The sequence below is a fragment of the Lithobates pipiens genome, unplaced genomic scaffold (genome assembly GCF_037356315.1).
Source record: "Lithobates pipiens isolate NorthernLeopardFrog02 unplaced genomic scaffold, aLitPip1_a1.2 Scaffold_19, whole genome shotgun sequence".
NCBI classification, from domain to species: Eukaryota; Metazoa; Chordata; class Amphibia; order Anura; family Ranidae; genus Lithobates; species Lithobates pipiens.
Genome location: NW_027507764.1, coordinates 199684177 through 199704739, shown reverse-complemented (window position 1 = coordinate 199704739; position 20563 = coordinate 199684177). Strand labels below are relative to the sequence as shown.

Here is a 20563-nt window from a genome sequence, read left to right as displayed (position 1 = left end):
AGACAAGTAATTTGTGCCCCCTAACCTGTGGACTTTTAGCACTCTCCAAGTCCCTTCCAATACAATAGTACTGACCTACCTAATTCCTATACTGACCACTACACTAACCTACTTGATTTCAACACTGACCAACCTGATTCCTTTACTGACCATTACAAACTATACTGACTACTATACTGTCCACTACACTGAGAACTATACTATACTGTCCACTATACTACACTACACTGACCACCATACTACACTACACTTACCACCATACTACACTACACTAACCTACCACCATACTACACTACACTGACCACCATACTACACTACACTGACCACCATACTACACTACACTGACCACCATACTACACTACACTGACCACCATACTACACTACACTGACCACCATACTACACTACACTTACCACCATACTACACTACACTTACCACCATACTACACTACACTTACACCCTACTACACTACACTTAACACCATACTACACTACACTGACCACCATACTACACTACACTGACCACCATACTACACTACACTGACCACCATACTACACTACACTGACCACTATACTACACTACACTGACCACCATACTACACTACACTAATCACCATACTACACTACACTGACCACTATACTACACTACACTGAGCACTATACTACACTACATTGACCACTATCTGCCATTCTTACTGTGGGCACTCGGCTGTGGCTTTACAGCCAGGCACCCACTGCACATGCGTGATCTGTGCCCCATCCGTGATACACCCAGCAGTCATCTGGGACATGTCATGTGTCCCAGATGACTGACTGCGCCGGGGGGGGAAGTGACGTCAGGTGCCCGGGCGCTGAAGGAGGCAGACTACGAGGGTCCCCCTACCAACAGGCATTTAGAGGTGAGTTCAATTTTTTTTTGGTTGTTGTGGAAACAAGCCTTGGTGATAAAGCTTCAGTGGAGACACCTTTTTCCCATAATAACTCTTACAGGAGTGCATTTCCTTTCCTAGGGGTAGATTTCCCCTCACTTCCCATTTCCTCCCTCCATTTGTAAGTAGGAGTCGTTTGTAAGTCGGATGTTTGTAACTAGGGGGCCGCCTGTATATGTTTTTATTGCACATCTTTGGAGCTTAGAGCAAAATCTGCACTCAATTGATTGTGCACACCTGCTTTTCATCAATGATTTCACACATACACCAGTGTGTGTAGACGCCACTCTTTTCTGGTTTTGATAAAGAATGTACTTCGTATGAAGCTTTTCAAACCCCCTGGCCTTCCCCTGCCTATCAGTGTTGGTTGTTTTTTTGGACTTTTGTATAAAATGAATAAAGCCGTTTTTTCTTGGAGTGCAAGTGTAGCCATCGAATCATTTGTCCAATAGCGAAAGCCCATTCATTGGCTCTCACTGCTGTCACTCACAGACAGTGAGCCAATGAGGAGAGAGCCGGTGAGGATCCAATCCACGGATCTGTGGCTTATAGATGAGCAGCAAGCTGCTTTCTCTAGGGACACTGCGCAAGGGGGAGGAGCGACGGCTGGGGACCCGAAAAGAAGAGGATTGGAGCTGCTCTGGGCAAAACTACTGCACAGAGCAGGTAAGTATAACATGTTTGTTATAAAAAAAAAAATGGTTTTGCACTGAGCAGCCCAGCTCATCCTTTTCTTGGGCCACATTCGGTGCTCCAGGCCACTCCCTTCTACCTAGTGCTCCCATAGCAAGCAGCATGGCTCAACCCCGCCCCTGCTCTCTCCTCATTGGCTCACTGGTCGTGATTGACAGTAGTGGGAGCCAAAGGTTACTATAAGTAAAGAGAGACCCAGAAGAGCCAAGGCTTTTATGCACATCGCTGGATCAAGATAGGGCTTAGGAAAGCTTTAGTGGGGGCTGGGGGCGCTGCTACAGACAGGTTTTTCACCTTCATGCAAAGAATGCATGAAGTGAAGGTAAAAACCTTAAGCTTTTACAACCACTTTAAAGTAGAATTAAACCTTCAGTGTTTATTGTTTAACACATCAAGCACAATAAAATAAACATTCCTCTGTAAACTATTTCTGAAAATTCTTACCCCAGCAAATTGCAGTTTACAATTTTCAATGCTGGTAGCTCCTGTTCTCTCAGTGCTGCTTCCCTAAACTCTTAACAGGAAAGAATTAACAGTGGACAGTGCAGTTAGCCAGTCTGTTAGCTAGGAAAAAGGAAGAGGGGAGGAAGAGGGAGGAACGGGGGAGTATTTTGCCATCCTAGGCTATGGGGCTTTGTGTGTTCTATTGATGCACACCGTGTAGGGAGACACAGCTCTAGTCCCTGTATGCAAGGCTGGCTCTATAGGAAATTGCCAGAGAAAAGAGTCACTCTAGAACAGAAGCCTGGGTCAGCGCCATGGCACCAGTTTAAACAGTGTGGAGAGTCAGCCTGGGGCAGGGTTAAAAGGGGGTTAATCAAAGAGGGCAGCTACTTCCCCTTCAGACCTGCTTATTGCCAGCTGGGCTGAAAGTGTCAGAGAGGAGCTGTTTGAGTAGGAGAGAGAGACTCTGCAGCATGCTGTGTAAAAAGATCAATTGCTGGAGTGTGTACTTGCTGAGTGAGCTTAACCACATGAAAGACTGTAGCTCGGATTAGAGCCATGAACTACTGCCTGTAAGCCTGTGTGCTGCGGAACTGTGAGCTGTACCTGTGTGCACAACTGTGTGACAAGACAAGCCTGTCATGTCTTCTGTTTGTTTTTTGCCAGTTTGCTGAATAAAGCCATTTTATTTTACTGGACTGTCTTTGAGCCGGCTGTTAAACCCCCCGATGATCCCCTACAACAGGAACATAAGCAAAGATTAAAAAAGACAAGGAAACTGCATACTAAGTAAGTGATTACCCACTTGCCAATCAGGTGCCACAGTGATACTGTGGCAGGTTGGCTCGGCTGCACGAATCGCCGTCATTGTACATCGGGCATGCACACGGTGATCTGTGGGCATGTGCCCATTTGCTACTGGGGGAGCCAATCAGTATGTCCGCCGGCCACCCGTGACTGCTCCAGAGAGGCAGAACAGGGATCTGCCAGTGTAAACAAAGCAGATATACATTCTGTCAGGGGAGTAGAGTGAGATTGTCTATTCCTAGTGATTAGGAACAGCAATCTCTCTCTACTCTCAGTCAGTCCACTCCCCACATAGTTAGAAAACACCTCCCTAGGGAACATTTACCCTTTGAGCACCCTTGTTGTTAACCCCTTCCCTGCCAGTATCATTTATACAGTAATCAGTGCATTTTTATACCACTGATCGCTGTATAAATGTCACTGGTTCCAAAGAAGTGTCCAATCTGTCCACCACAATCATGCTAAAAATTGCAGATCACCACCCTTACTAGTAAAAAAAAAAAAAAAAAAATATATATATATATATATATATATATATATATATATATATATATATATATATATATATATATATATATATATATATATATATATATATATATATATATAAATTATTATTATATAATAATAAAAATGCCATACATCTATCCCATATTAATATTAATTAATCCCCTATAACAGTGATGGCAAACCTTGGCACCCCAGATGTTTTGGAACTACATTTCCCATGATGCTCCACTACACTGCAGAGTGCATGAGCATCATGGGAAATGTAGTTCCAAAACATCTGGGGTGCCAAGGTTCGCCATCACTGCCCTATAACTTTTGCGCAAACCAATCAATATACGCTTATTGTGTTTTTTTTTTTTACCAAAAATATGTAGAAGAATACATATTGGCCTAAACTGAGGAAGAAATGTGTTTTGTTTTTTTGGATATTTATTATAGCAAAAAGTTTAAAAAAATTGTTATTTTTTTCAAAATTGTCGCTCTTTTTTTGTTTATAGAGCAAAAAATAAAAACCGCAGAGGTGATCAAATACCACCAAAAGAAAGCTGTATTTGTTGGAAAAAAAGGACATCAATTTTGTTTGGGTACAACGTCACAGGGCTACGCAATTGTCAGTTACTGGGATGCAGTGCCGTATCGCAAAAAATGGCCTGGTCAGGGAGTGGGTAAATCCTTCTGGGGCTGAAGTGGTTAAAGCAGCTGCTGAACATGTTATAATTTTAAGTACTCGTACATATCAGTCTGTTGAGTTACTTTTTTCTGCACACTGACAAACATGTATGGATACATTGAAAACATTTGTGTGCAGTGCTGTGCAGAAAAATGCACCTCAACAAACATTACAGCCTTAAAAAAAAAATGTAAAAAAAATAAAAAGAAGAAGAAGAAAACGAATGCAGCTACCACATCTAAGGACTGGTAATCTGCAAAAAACTTTTTTTTTTTTTTTTTTTTTTTTTTTTTAGTGCTTAGATATGTTTTCAGAATATGAGACCTGCAGGTATAGCAATAATTTTAAATTCAGCTGAAAACATAGTACACCGAAATTGTAATAGACAGCAGTGGTGGGAAAAGTCAAACTCTAGAAGTAGGTTATTATGAAATTTGCACATTAATAGTGTACAATGCTTCATCTTATTATCTAGTATGACTGCGGAGCAGAAAATCCTAAAAAGCAATTCAAGCTCCGTGAAGAGAAGAGAAAGGCCAGTGAGTGTAATATGCTAAAATCTGAAGGCTGGAAAAATAACCTGGATAAATGATAATGGCTAACAATAGTGGGAGGTTGGTTATGGCAAACATAAATCCAGACTGCGCAAAATGTGTTAGCATATTTCTTAAAAAAAAAAAAAAAAAGTAAAAATATATATTTTTAGGATACGTCAACATTGTTGACAGTCTAGTCCATGAAGTCCATTTCTTCATGGACTGATCATATCAGGGTTTATATTTTAGAACTTTTTTTTTTTTTTTGCTTTGGACAGATCGTTGCAAGATTTAAAAAAATCTAGGCTCGGCTCCCACTACTGCAATGCGACCTTGATGCAATTTACAGCATGATTATGTGGTGCGCAAAGATAATGTGTAGCACTAAATATTGTGACCTAATGAAGGAAACATATATACATGTAATAATATAAATATCAAAAACTAAGGAGGATACCAAAATTTTAGTGCTTGTGAAAATATACACACGTGACAAATATCAATACACAGTCATAAAATCAAATAAATCCATGAAAGTGATTCAGAATGTACTGGGTACAACACAATGGTGTGTTGGATCACAGTCCAAAGAAGCCAAGTTCATAAGAAGTGAAGAGGGATGTTATTCCCCCATTCCTAAATAATCTCGATAAACCGGATGGTATACCTATGGGTGCTTGTGCAGGTTCACATAGAAAAGGTGAGGTACCCTTACCGGAAATGGTGGACCCAAATACCATATGGCAGTGAGTCAATAAGATTTGGAGCTGTACATCCTTCATTGCATCCAGCGTGACATCTTCCAGAACTGAGGATTTTCAAACTTGTTTGACTCACTGCCATGTGGTATTTGGGTCCACCATTTCCGGTAGTCGCACCGAAGTAGTGCAGGAACCTTTTCTTAAACCGCACCGTTCTGAGTTGCATTGATTAGAATGGGCACCGATGACAACAATGAGCTTTTCCTGGTCACGTGATTCTGTGCGACTCAAGTCGCATCAGAAGAAGTCGCTCTAGTGTGAACCAGGCCTAAAAAGGTGTTTGTTTTAAATTTTTGATCTGGGTTTGTGTCTGCTTCTTTGGACCCTACCCAAAATTAGCCAAAACTTTTTATACTAGTTGTTAATAAAGTTGGGTCTGCTGTTCTTCCTCTTATTTTTGGGGATTTCTATTTACTAAGAGAGAAAATCAAGCGAGAAAAAAATCTCCCTCCTTCCCATCAATTTGACCAATATAAGATGGAACCCTGGATAGAAGATGAAATCCCCAAACAATAAAAGCATAATTTTCGAGAAGAGTGGGGAAGCTTTAGATCCTTTTCATGATTTAATTAAAGTTTATAACCTTATGGGAGATATTGTTATTTGTTTTCTGTGGTGATGGGTATCAGACAGTGTAGGAAATGAAGTGAAATCCCTTTAACACGGGCACAGACAGCATTTAAAACCTGAGAGCAGTGCCAGGATATTGTCACCCAGTGCTCAGAGGAAAGATGTCAAGCTGCGCCCTCCCTCCACTCCTCACAATGGGGCTTAGGGCAGTGGTTCTCAACTCCTGTCCTCAGTGCCCACTAACAGGCCAGGTTTGCAAGATAACTGAAACACATCCCAGGTGATATCATTTGCTGCTCAGTGATTGCAGTATTCTAGTCTGCATCTCCCCAAGGTAATACTTAAAATCTGGCCTGTAAGTGGGTCCCGAGGACAGGCGTTGAGAACTACTGACTTACTCCTGTCAGCCTTGTAACAGAAGGAAGGCGCCTTCATCCCTACAGTAAACCCTTGCACCCAAGGCAGCTGCCCCTCCTGCCCACACCTTGTCCCAGCCCTGCCTGAGAGAAAACCCTCCTCAGCATTATACAGACAGTATTAAAAAAAAGAAAATCCGAAAGAGGGTGTAAACCTTTCCCATTTTATAAATACATAAACAAAATCTTGGCTAGAGTTGAGATCGAAGTAGAAATGGTTAAAAGCACTACATCTTATGTAATCGTAAATGTTTAGGGAAGTGAGTTCAGTGACAATGAGTTCAGAAGCCTACATCTGAGGTTTAGCTAAAAAATATATATACTGTTGTATACATTGTGCAAGCAGCTGGATCCTGGATAAATCTTCTGTGCAGGGATGGCCGGTCTTCTTCCTGTCTCTGAACTTCTGGCACAGCATTGACTAACCGCTTTGAGTCTTTAGGCAAAACAGCAGTACAGATGGTCAGACAAGGACATGCCCCCTCCTTTCTTTCTTTCCACTGAGAAAAGTTCATTCAATGGTTTGTAACACCATTGTGAAGGAGGGAAAGTCTGATCAGTCACAGGATTCTCTCCCTCATTCACAGATCATGCTATGGGCAGTGTATGAGGAGGAGGAAGGAGGGAGCAGGTGCCTTTCGTACTGCCTGTAGTACTGCTGTTCTGCACAAACACATGGAAGTTCAGAGACAGGAAGAGGACAGGCCATCCATGCAAAGAAGATTTCTCCAGGATCCAGCTGCTTGCATGACTTGGGGTATACTTCATTACAGGTGAATGATGACAGTAAAGCTGTTGGGGTTTTGTTTTTGTTTTTTTTAGCTAAACTTTAGCTTTAATAAAGACACTTCCGTAATTACTGCTTTTGATTTAAAATCCCAAGCTATTTCAGGTTCACATTTGTTCCAAGCCAACTCCACATTTTAGTCACAAACGAGTGAGCAAGGCCAACATGCTTGCGTAAACATCTTGTTGAGTCATTGTACATCTGCGATAACAAAACTCTACAAAAACACTCTATAATATACAGTGCTGATCTGTTACCCTCTCAGTATAACAAGTTAATCAATTAAAGTGTTTGTTACCCAAAAATGTCATATTCCGGATATGTGCCTGCTGTACCATTTTCTTGTATTAGAAAGTATCCTGTTCTCTTTGTATTGCTTCCTTTATGTGAAATCCCTGGTGTTCCTGCTAGTCCCCTTGCTCTCCTGTTAAAAAATGACCGCACTAAGCAGGAAAACACAACTTGGTCAGGTCTCTAGCTGTGCTGAGAAAACAGTGTAGTCTCCTCCAATGATCAGATTGTCCTGACCCGCCCGCCACTGCACAGCCATTCACTGGGCAGCTCAGTGTGCTCCTGTTTCTCCTCCCCCAGCTCCTATGCTGCTGCGAACAGAGGGAATGTGATCACTTATAAAAAGGGAAAAAAGGTATTTATAATTTTTTTAAAGCTATACAAAAATGGTTTGCCTTTTCTATTTCCATTTCTATTTCTATTTTATACTGAATGGGTTGTTGAAAACATGTGTGCTAATATCATGTGACCTAAAAGGTGAAATATAGGTATATTAAAAAAAAAAAAAAAAAAAAACACATACACGCACACGCGCTCACACGCACACGCGCGCACACACACGATTCTGCATCTGTCCCAAGTTGGCTCAATAGCCTGCTGTCAGTCGACTCAGGGTCATAGTGGTCCAGAGTAAGTACACTCTTGTGCCCCACCGGACAAGTATAGCCATAATTCCCTTCTTTTTTTTAATGAAAAAATTATTAATTCTATTTCTCACCACTATACAGTTGTATAACTAAATCCAAGGAAAAGTAAAACCCTGCTTTTTTCCATAATGATATATCCCCAGCTATTGAAGTTAGAACTGTAGCAACCAAAATTAAACCGGTGACAGGGGGGTCAGGCCCAATACTATGAGCCATGGCTCCCACAATTCGGAAAGTTTATTCGTAGTGCCCCTGTATTGGTATATCTGTTTTTTCAAACAGTAGGGTATTAATTACTTTGCCAGTTTTCAAATGTGGCAGGACTAGGGGATAGCCACTCCATAGCTATTATTTTGCGGGCTATAAACAACAAACGTATCATAGCTATGCTAGTCTCGGGAGAGAATTTCTCCTCATCAATATCCCAAAGTAAGCATAACATTGGAAGCATTTTAGGTTTCATTTGAAAGACTCTATTGATGATATCTATGGTCATACTCCAATAACAGACTAGCTTGGAGCATCGCCACAGCATATGAAGAAGATCCACCAGGGATCTCGGACATTGGGGAAATTCTGGAGTAGGTCTGCAACCCCACTGGTATAATCTAAGTGGAGTATGGTATACTCTGTGGAGAAGAAATAGGTGAGAAATCCTTTGTGAAGGCGACAGACACCTGGGTTACTAGATCCAATATATTATTACATGAGTCATTGGATATGTCCCCTAGATCTGTCTTCCACCCCCCCGGGCCTCATCCCAGGAGAACTATATGGGCCACTCAGAATGATTGTATAGAGAGGAAATTGAGCCCCTTTTACTAGAGGTAGTTAAGTGAAGTTATTAAAGGCATGGATTGCACAGACATACGAGTGTTCTTAGATTGACAAGCTAGCGCATGCCTCAACTGCATATATTGCAAAAATCTAGTAGAAGGCAAATAATAGGAGGCCTACATATCTTAATAGGATCGTAAGATGTTTTGTTTTGAGGATACAGTTGGACAACTTTATTCCCTTTTCATACAATAAATTAAACCCTTCCAGTTTACCCAATTCCTCTAGTCTGAGGTTATCCCATAAGGGCATGTACTTTGAAATACCGTCAAAATTCATAATGCCTTTTGTGGAGTTCCAGAGTCCAGACCTTCTGTATAAGATTAAAGGTGAGACTCAGATTAGCATCTGTAAAAGGTGGTAGCCTCCACTTGCACCAGTAGGCTATATTCAAAGGAGCGGGTGAACAGCATAGCCTGAATAGGATCAGCTATGTTGATCAGGTCCCAACCAGAAAAATGCTGCAATTGCAAGCCTCCTTAGGTAATTGTAGAATGGATAACCTAATTCAGATACACAGTTTTTAGTGCCAAGGGACCCTCACATATCAGGAAGTATACTGGTATTTTTCAGAGGATTGCAGAAAAAAAAAAAAAAAAAAAGAAGTACAGCTTAGGCACAGATAACATTTCTAAATATTCCCTTTAATATAAGAAATTTTCACTTTCTGAGTTCCATTTTAAGGCCTTAGGCTGGGTTCACACTGCTTCGGTTACGAGAACCGGATGTGATTCGCACCGCACTGCAGTGCAAATCACACTTGATCTCTGTGCAATGCGAGTTCAGCCATACAGATAGTATGGCTGAATTCGCATCGCACCCGGCCCAAACTCGCACAGGACCCTTTTTTTGGTCCGCAGCAGAATCGGATCGCATGGGTGTTCACACAATGCGATCCGATTCCTGTCCGAGTTTGCAGATCGCACTGCGATATGCGAACTGATCTGGGGGTGTCATTAACGTTTCACTGACACTCCCAGCAGTTCGCGTAGGGCAGTGTGAACTGCCGCCGGGAGGCATGCGGTGCGGGAACCCGCAGGGGATTCGCGGCATTCCCGCATCGCTGCAATGTGAACCTAGCCTAAAGTACATAATTGTCAAAATACGTGCAGATTTATTTTGAGCTGATTTTCCGGATGCATCTGGAATCATGCAATGCTAAATGCACATCTAAATGTTTAGCAGCAACTAGGTGCATTTGGTCTAGCTGCATTTACATAAACAAGAAATGTGTGCATCCCAGGACCGCTTAACCTGGTTTTAGGCAGCTCAACACATCTGCATGCAAATACATGCAAAAGATTTTTCAGCTTCCAGAGCTCTTGAAGAGTGCGAAGATTGGCGGCACAAGGGTAAGTATTTATTCTTTTCTTTACAAGCTGACCCTCTAAAGCAAAATTTAGCATTGCCCAAGCAAACCTAAGCAACGGCCTTGTGTTATGCAGTATGCAGTCATCTTTCCTTCCCTCCACTTGATGATCCATTCCACCACAGCAAGTGCAAAAAATACCCAGTTTATCTAGATATGGGAGAAGCTTGTGATTTGCTTTCCTTCCTCCCATGTGGCAGCACTGGCATGGTGACTGGCCCAGCGCTGTCACACCCCCTCTTCCAGATGCCCATAAAGACTCTTGGAATCATCTTGGCCTAGGCCTAGGCCAGCCTTTATCAACCTTTTCAACACAGAGGAGCCCTTGAAATAACTTTCCGGTCTCCGGGAACCCCTGTTAAAAAGTACTATATCTACAACTCGTGATACATTAGTGTGATGGTCAGTGGGAAGAATGTCCCTTACACTTGTGGTCATTGGGAAGATTTAGTCCCTTACAGATAGCTAAAAAGATCAATGGTGTCAGTGGGAACCTCGTGAGGAACTCTACAGTTCCATGGAACCCTGGTTGAGAAAACCTGGCCTAGGCCATAAAATAAAGTTTAAAAAAAAATAATAATAATTAAAATAGCATATCCCTTCCTATCTATTTACTAATGCTAGCACCATAAGGATTTAAAATAGTTAATGTTTATTGAGACTCAAGATAGTGATGCACATAAAAGAACAGATTTTAAAAGCAACGATTAGCCGTTTTCAATCACAATCAAAAATTATAATTTTATTACAAATCAAAAAGCAGCCGATTGCCAGCGGAAAGCTAAACTGCTCATTAGCATTAGCTTAAAATTCCCCATATACAGCTTCAAAATCAATGCCAATATTCATTCATTAAATTAAAAAGCATTTGCATACAGTTATAATATCCTTCATTTTAGAAACATTTATTCCTTGTTCTCAAGCAATTCCCTAGTCAGCTTGTGATGTTAAGCAGTATCATGGGAGGAGATACTTGTTACTGTGCAACAGCTACCCAGCTAACAATGTCCTTCATAAAAACAATGCAAACAAAACGGGTTCCAAACTCAAGGCGCTCCAGCTGTTGGAAAACTGAGGATTATGGGAGATTAGTTTCCTAACAGCCAAGAGCTTTTATATGTACTTACGAAACAAACTTTCCCACTTCCACTTGGAGTACTGGATCCCTTAGCTGAACCTCAAGAAACAAATCTTCTGCCTGAATGGCATCACCAGTTTTCTGAGGATGGGGTGAGAATATACGGAGGTATCCATTGTAACTACCGACAATGATTTTGTCTAGAGAAACAAAAAATTATTTTATTATTTTATTTGTTATTTATTGCAGGAAGGATGTGCTTTTAGAGCAGTAAGTTAATAGTATTTTTATTTTTATATGCTGCTTATAATTTTCAAAAACTAGTCATGCTGGTGGCCACTTCCACCATTTGGATACAAAAACTGGAGTCGAAAAAACAGTAAACAAATATGTTTAATCGTGAAACTGCCGTTCACCATGGCCGATCCCAGTGCCACTGTTCAGGCCATGGCCCCTAACATGTTTCGCCCTTGGCACCGGGGGTTTAATCACAGAGGTGAGTGGTGGCAAAACATGTCAGGGGGCATGGCCCAAGGAGTGGCATTGACTGAGGCTTTCACATGTATGCATCCACACCAGGATCGGTTATGGGGAACAGCAACTTCCAGTCCATGATACATCACATGACAGGGCAATTGGAAATCCAACAGGCTAACGCATTTCAAGTACTTGCTCCTTGGTTGGCTTTGAAGAAGAGACAAGTCCTCGAAACATGTAACCCTGTTGGATTTTCAATTGTCCTATCAAGTAATGTATCGTTGACTGGAAGTTGCTGGTCAATATGACATTTTGATGTATCTGTCAGTTTGAATATATTACTTACCATTGTTTTATGAATTAAAGATATATTTTGAGGATAACGTACTATGCCGGTGTGCCCTCGGTTTATTTTTTATGGTTTTAGCGTTTCCAGACTTTCCCAGTCTTATCAGGACAGCAAGACGAGGCATTTTCAGTAAAGCCAGGATGGGAATATAGACAACTGTCATCTCTGGGTCCACTCTCAAGCACAGGAGATTTTGTGTTTGCTATCTATTTGGCCCTATACCTCAGCCTGGAGCAGCACCACCAAGCACTAATGGCCTTATTGTGAGTATACAGTGAGTAAACAGTCTTCTCAGAGGGTAACTTCACTTTCATAAAAAATTATATAAAATCATATAAAAAAAATAGCAAATAAAAAAATAGCATATATAATTGCTATACAAGTCATGCTGTAATTTATTTATATTAAAAATAATCTTACTGTAAGATTCATTGCAACAACTTGTGTACAGAAAGCACACAGAAATTACATTTTCTACTTGTGCGATTGGTTCATGGATTCTTCCTGAAATCTGCATTAAAGGAGTTGAAAAAAACAGAAGGTTTTTTATCTTAATGCATTTAAGATAAAAAAAAAAAACCTTCTGTGTGTAGCAGCCTCCCCAGCACCCCCTAATACCTGAGTCCCATCTCTATCCAGCGATGTCCATGAGTACCTCGGTCATCCGGGACGCTACCTCCTGATTGTCTGAAACACGGCAGCAGCACCACTGGCTCCCACAGCTGTCAATCAAGGTCAGTTAGCCAATCAGGAGAGAGAGGAGGCAGGGCCGGATGGCATCTCCATATCTGAATGGACACACGGAGCTGCAGCTCAGCTCAGGTGCCCCCATAGCAAGCTGCTTGCTGTGGGGGCACTTGGCAGGAGGGAAGGGCCAGGACCAGCAAAGAGAGACCCGAGAAGAGGAGGATCCAGGCAGTCCTGTACAAAAGCCACTGCAACAGAGCAAGTAAGTATAACATTTTATTTTTATTTTTTTAAATAACAAAACAACACGAGACTTTACAATCACTGTAAGTCAAATTTGAGGCACCCACTGCAATAGAAATGTTCATTTTGGTGAAGTGCTCCCCAAGGGGCATTTACTTCTGAAGGGATGCAGACCCTGCAGTTTTTCTCAACAAAACTTGGAGAGTGTACCAGCCGATTATAGTGAACCAGATCCTACAATTCAAAATCAGTCTCAGTGAAAAAAACATTTCTCCAGAGGGGGCTGTTCATTTATCAACAAAAGTGGAATTTCATTTTAAAGATACTCTGGAGGGAAGGAGGGGACAAACTGCTGCAAGTATGAGATACCTGGACATTCTTGCAGCAGCCTCCCACACCTTCCTGCCTCCATGCCAAACCATTCTGACAGGCAAAGCTCCAAGTCTTCCAGGTAGAGTTGGAGATTAAGGTCCCATCCCTAAACATTTCTACTGGTCTGTCACTCAGCAGCCTAAATCACTAAGACCCCTTTCACACTGGGGCGAATTGCAGGCGCTAGAGCCCCAAGGTCCCAAGGGCTTTCACACTGGAGCACTAGCAGGACGGTAAAAAAAAAAAAAAAAGAAGTCCTGCTAGCAGATCCTTCACCGCTCCTGCCCATTGAAATCTGCAGAGGCGCTTTGCAGTGGTTTTTAACCCTTTCTCGGCTGCTGGCTGGGGGTAAAACCGCCCCGCCAGCGGCTGAATAGCGGAGCAAATCCACGGTAAAGCGCCGATAAAAATAGCGACACTTTACCGCCGACGCACCTCCCGCCCCAGTGTGAAAGGGGCCTTACAGAAGAAAGAGTGGGCAAGCTTCAACCTTTTGGTGAAGGCAGGATAAGTTTTATTTAAGAGATGAGGTTAAAGGGAATGCCTAAAGGCAGATCGAGTAGCAAAAAGCTGGACAGATTGGGGTAGGAAATTCCAGAAGATGGGAGAAACTCTGGAGAAGTCAAGCATCGAAGGAGGTGACAAGGGGGCTAGAGAACAGGGGACCTTAAGATTAGAGGAGAAAAGGTTTTGGGTAATATTTTGAGATAAGGTTGGTGATGTACCTGGGAGTAACCCAACCAACTGTTAAAACCCACAAGATATAGAAAGATAGAGAACATAAGCCAAGGCAGCAGTGTTAACAACTGTGCCACAAAGCTGATGGCTGCACATTATTGATTTCATACAACAAGCTCAATTCAAAATGTGTGCAAATGTCTAATGCAGGCCATACATGGGTCAAATTCCAAACGATCTGTCGACCAAAAACGTGTGCGTTTTGTAATCCAATGGTGCCAACACTAATCTCGAAATTTGACCAACCAAGCCTTCAATTTCACCTCATGTTGTTACGGAAAAGAACATTCGTGGCCAGGAATCTTCTTTCCTTTCCACATCACAGCTCATTATGTTTCTCTCATCATTGCTTTGTTAATTTAAAAAAAAAATTCCAACATGCTTGATCAGGTAAATTCGACGAAGGCATGAAAATTGGCCTCTAATTGGCCACTAATGGTCAAAAATCAAACAAACAATTATTGAAAGTTGCAATTTTCAAACGGAAAACCGTTTGGAATTCAACACGTGTGTGGCCGGTCTTAGGCCCTATATTTGTAGCCATGTGACTGCAATTTCAAAATCTCAACTGAAAACAACGGTCAACTTTTAAAAAAAAATAAGAATCCTTATCTTTGTTTTTGAATTGAGCCTAAAGTATAAAGAAAAACGTGGCATTCTTTACCAATAGAATTGTAAAAGTAAAAGGGGCTTGAGGTGGCACACAACTGAATTCTACTGTTATGCCCCATACACACTAGCTGTGTGTTTTTCCTTCAGATTTACCAAAACCATGTAGTGCAGGGCCTGCCTGATTGCATACACATTGAAACTCCTAAGGTCTGACCTCATATTATATGGTTTTGGTAAATCTGAAGGAAAAAATCAGCAGAAAAACTGATAGTGTGTATGAGGCTTAATACTTCCATTCTGGATTTTACGATGATGTGTTGGAATGTAGCAAGGGTTGAATAAAGTCTGACAGCCAAGTGATTCCCCTCATTGACCCATGCCGGGTGGTAAAGCGGTCTTTGGGACTCCAGGTAACAAGTCTCATTCTTTGTTTATATACTGCATCCTGAGATCAAGAGTATCACAAAAAATCATGAACATTTGATGAAAGATTGAAAGAATTACACCACACAAAGCCATATTAATACGAACAGTTTTATGAATCCCAGATGTGTTTACCTTGTCCAGACTCACTGTTGTCAACATCAGCCACTGACAGACATCCTTGGTCAAACTCCTCATTTTCTCCCAGTGACGCGGACCACCAATCTCGAGCTTTAAACAGCGACATGTCTGCGCTCTCTAGAAAGTAAAACGCACAGTTTCTGTTATGTTAAAAAATGAGAAAAAAAAAAAAAGATACATTTCAGAACTTTTTCCACCTTTAGGCTGGGTTCACACAAACGCCGCATGAGGCTCGCAGCAGGGGTCCGATTCATCCTGGTTCACCGTTACAGGTTCCATTTCAGCCCAAGTTTTTGGCTGAATTCGGACCTGAAACAGACCAAAAGACGCACAGGACTCCTGTGCAAATTCCAACCAGAGCCACAGCGGAGATATGTGAACCGACTCCATAGAGAGCCGGGAGACCCTGCATCCAATTTGCAATGGTGTGAACCCAGTCTAAATGTGGCCTATAAACCGTACAAATCAGTTGAACAACAAACTGAAATCTTTTAGTTGGAGGGAAGTAAAAATAAAAAAATGTAATAATATGGTTGCTTAAGTGTGCACACCCTTAACCACTTGAGCCCCGGAAGAATTTACCCCCTTTCTGACAGGCCATTTTTTTTGCGATACGGCACTGCGCCGCTTTAACTGACAATTGCGTGTGCGTGCGACGCTGTACCCAAACAAAATGTACGTCCTTTTTTTCCCACAAATAGAGCTTTCTTTTGGTGGCATTTGATCACTTCTGAGTTTATTTTATTTTTTTGCACTATAAACAAAAGAGAAGTGAAAAAAAAATAAACGCAATGGGGTTTATTTACTAACAGCAAATCCACTTTGCACTGCAAGTGCATTTGGAAGTGCACTTGGAATTGCAGTCCAGGTAGATCTGCGGGGGGGGGGGGGGGGCATGCAAGGAAAATAAAAAACAGCATTTTTTCTTGTACATAACTGGATGACAAAATCAGCAGGGCTTCCCCCCAGATCTACAGCGACTGCACTTCCAAATGCACTTGCAGTGCACTTGTAGTGCAAAGTGTATTTGCCTTTAGTAAATCAACCCCAATATCTTCTACTTTTTGCTATAATAAATATCCCAAATTAAAGAGAATAATAATAATTCTTTCCTTTTTTTGCAATAAGCATATATTAATTGGTTTGCGCAACAGTTATAGTGTCTACAAAATAGGAGATAGCCTTATGGCATTTAGCGACGATCAGCGATTTTTATCGGAACTGCAATATCAGGCGCTTTTGACACATTTTTGGGACCTGTGACATTTATATAGCGATCAGTGCTATAAAAATGCACGGATTACTGTTTAAATGTCACTGGCAGGGAAGGGGCTAACACTAGGGGGCGATCAAAGGGTTAAATGTGTTCCTTCACTGTGTGTTCTAACTGTGGGGGGATAGGAGTGACTAGAGGAGACAGATCGTTGTTCCTACTTAGTGAGAACACACGATCTGTCTCCTCGCCCCTGACAGAACCAGGATTTGTGTGTTTAAAGACACAGATCCAGGTTCGATCACAGGAGCCTGGCGGTCATCGCGTTCACCGGGCACTTGCATCGGTTCCGGGGACACGCTGCCAGCGTGCGATTACACAGTAATCAGTGCATTTTTATAGCACTGATCGCTGTATAAATGACAACGGTCCCAAAATAGCGTCTGATGTGTCCGCCATAATGTAGCAGTCCCGATAAAAATCGCAGATCGCCGCCATTACTAATAAAAAAAATATATAATAATAATGCCATAAAACTATGAGCTATAACTTTTGCGCAAACCAATAAATATACGCTTATTGTGGGTTTTTTTTTTACCAAAAATATGTAGAAGAATACATATCAGCCTAAACTGAGGAAAAAAATTATATATATTTTTGGGGGATATTTATTATAGCAAAAAGTAAAAAAAATTGCGTTATTTTCAAAATTGTCGCTTTTTTTTGTTTATAGCGCAATAAATAAAAACCGCAGAGGTGATCAATTGTCACCAAAAGAAAGCTCTAATTGTGGGGGGAAAAAAAAGGACGTCAAATTTTGTTTGGGTGCAATGTTGCACGACCGCGCAGTTGTCAGTTAAAGCGAACACAGTGCCAAATCAAAAAAGGGCTCTGGTCAGGAAAGGGGGGTAAAATCTTCCGGGGCTGAAGCGGTAAAAAAGATAAAACAGTGACATATGTGCCTGTATTGCAGACTTGAACTGAATATATATATATTTTTAATTTTGCGTACACATAAAATGTACGACTCGCAAGATCTGTATTTCTTTAGAAAGCCTCAACTTTGCCTCCAAACACATCTCACCCACCCTCGACCTTGTGAGCGTTGTCTTTGGGCGAGCTCTGCCCAATCTCAAGCAATATCAAGGCTCCAGATAGGAGAAAAACGAAGAAATCATTTATGTCAGCAGCCAGTGCTGGAGTGGAAAAGGATGAAAGGAATGGAATATAAAAGGAGGATTAGGAGAACAAACACTAAATGCACAAATCTGCCATTGTTCAAGGTTATGTATTGGCCTTAACGGACTAATCCTAGAGTTATGCATTATTCATAAACCAGTCACCGGTTGTCATCTGGCAGTACGCAGCATCTCTGACACTGGGAACACAAATGGTTAAAGCACGTCAGGAACGTCCTTGCATGCAGCGTTCGCAATACTCCTTACTAGTAGCAGAACAATAATCTACTTAAGGCTGCTCAACGTGTCAGCCAACCGAGCAATCCTCTTTACAACGTTACCTTCTGCTGACAAAGAGGGAAGAGACCAGTAAGAAAGATGGCACTTGTAATCACCTAAGACAAAAACACTTCATAGGATACAATCAGCCTTATTAAAAGTAATAAAAAAAATATGAGCAATAAGTATAAAATTCGTATTCAGCTTGAGTGTTGTGCTGCAACACCATTTATCAGATGCTAAAAACTGACATTTCTAGCAAAACGGTCACATTAAATAATAATGCTCCATTTATCAAAGAGTGATGATCTTCAGACATTAATACCTACAATTTATTTAACTTGGAAATGTTAAAAAGGATCTGCAGTTTGCTCACATAATTTGCAATAAAAATATTCTGAAGCTTCCCTCCAACCACTTTGCATATTATTTTATATATACTGCGATTCTGTACTTGCCAAATATGCTGCAGAAATCTCCCTCCACTGAGTCTGGCTGCATCCATTTTAACTGTGGGCAGCTCCTGCCTGTTCGCTTCCTGGATTTACACAGACACACCTCCAGCTCTGCAGCTCTCATTGGCCCTCTTATGACTCATCCTCCTTCCTGGCAAACTCTCACAAGAGTGAGAGAGAGAGCTGTGCATGATGTCATAAGGCCTAGGCCAGTGATGACGAACCTCGGCACCCCAGATGTTTTGGAACTACAGTTCCCATGATCCTCACCTACACTACACAGTGCATGATCATCATGGGAAATGTAGTTCGAAAACATGTTGGGTGCCAAGGTTTGCCATCACTGGGCTAGGCTAATTACCAGACAAGAAACAGGAAGTGAGCTGTAAAAGGTATTTACTGGCAGAAAAAAAAAATGTTTTACTACCCAAAGTTACAACAAGGGCAGAAGATTTAATAGATGGAAGTGAGCACATTTTTAGCATTAAGGCTCCATTCAAACCTAGGCGTTGGAATTGTGGGCAGAAGTGTGTAGAATCGCGGTCATTCTGCCCACAATTCCAAATCACTGCAAAACGCGGAACGCGTTCGCGATGCCTTTACTTGTTAAATGGCAATGTTAAAGGCGTTCCATGTTTTTCCACAATTTCGAATCACGGGCGGAATTGGAGCTATTCCAAACACCTAGGTGTGAATGGAGCCGAAAGAGTTACTAAACCCAGGACTCTGCATTCACTATATCTGGCCTCCCACAGTGCACAGAACATGGAAATGCAATCATTTTAGTAAATAAAAACCGATAGATTTCCTCATCAGCAGTTAAAGCAGTCTTATGGCTTCTGTCAGTGTCTGGTTTAGGCCCTTTCCCCACTTGTGCGACTTGTCCTGCGACTTGGGACTGCAAAGTCGCATAACAAGTCATACCCCATGATTTCCAATGCGTACTGTTCATATCTGTGTGACTTCAAGTCACAGCAACTTCAAAGTAGTCCCTGCACTACTTTGGTCCAACTATGATGCGACCCGAGGTCCATAGACCGCAAGATTACACAGGCATTGCTTCAAGACGCATCAAAAATTGTGGCAAAGTCACGTGACTTTTAGGTCGCACAAGTGTGAAAGGGGCATAAAGCTTGTAGGAGGAGTTTTAAATCTCCTCTGACTGTCGTATGAGACTGCATGACCCCTGACCCTCTGTCTGCACTGTGCCGATTGGCCCTGTGCTGATCACATGCACCCTCCCAAAAAAAAAAAAATAACTCTCTAGCAATACACATTAAACTGAGCATGTGCAAAGTGCCCCCAAGGCTCTGTAAATGTATTGGGGAATGTGGAAGAAGAGGAGGATAAGGCCGCGTACACACGCGGGGACTGTTCGCTCAACTTTGTCCGTCAAACAGTTTCAGCGGACAGTCCGCTCAAAATTAGCATGGACGGACTTGCCCACACACGACGAACGAACAGTCCGCTGAAACCGTGCGCGATGACGTGAACGGCACGTACGACGGGACTAGAAAACGACGTCCTATACACTGCAATGCAAACTTCGGTGTGTAAATCCTTTCTGAGCATGCGCGGAACTTAGTTTGACGAACAAGCCTACACACGAGGGGACTGTTCGCTGAAACAAAGTTTCAGCGGACAGTTTTTCGGAAATTCCGAAAAACTTTGTTCAGCAGACTGTTCGCTGAAACTGTCCGCTGAAAGCCCACACACGAGCGGACTGTCCGCCGAAACACTGTTCAGCGGACAAAGTTGAGCGAACAGTCCCCGCGCGTGTACGCGGCCTAAGAGAAGACAGGATCAAACAGCCTTTTTACACAATGCAGAGGATTAACCTCTTCAGTTCCACAGTGAGTATAACAGGCATGCTTTACTGCACATGCAGTTTGAATAATTGCAGGTATGGTATATTTTTACATAGTTACGTTAGTCCAACTTCAACCAATGTAACTATGTATAAACAATGCCTGGCTAATATTCCTGGAAGTTGAAAATCACTGATGTAGACCCCGCTACTCAAGTGGTCTCCACTAGCTTCCTAGTCCTGTGC

General features: G+C 41.9%; 1 protein-coding gene across 4 annotated transcripts in view; it reads right to left on the bottom strand.

The window, feature by feature from the left end:
- BBS9 (Bardet-Biedl syndrome 9) overlaps window positions 1-20563 on the bottom strand; it is a 572212-nt gene that overhangs the window by 539839 nt on the left and 11810 nt on the right. For all 4 annotated transcript variants that reach the window (XM_077491619.1, XM_077491622.1, XM_077491621.1 and 1 more), the window contains exons 3-4: window positions 15380-15502; window positions 11393-11543 (exon numbers count right to left, since the gene is read on the bottom strand). In XM_077491619.1, coding sequence (XP_077347745.1) covers window positions 11393-11543; window positions 15380-15491 — 263 coding nt within the window. In that variant the 5' untranslated portion in view covers window positions 15492-15502. The remainder of the gene's footprint in view (window positions 1-11392; window positions 11544-15379; window positions 15503-20563) is intronic.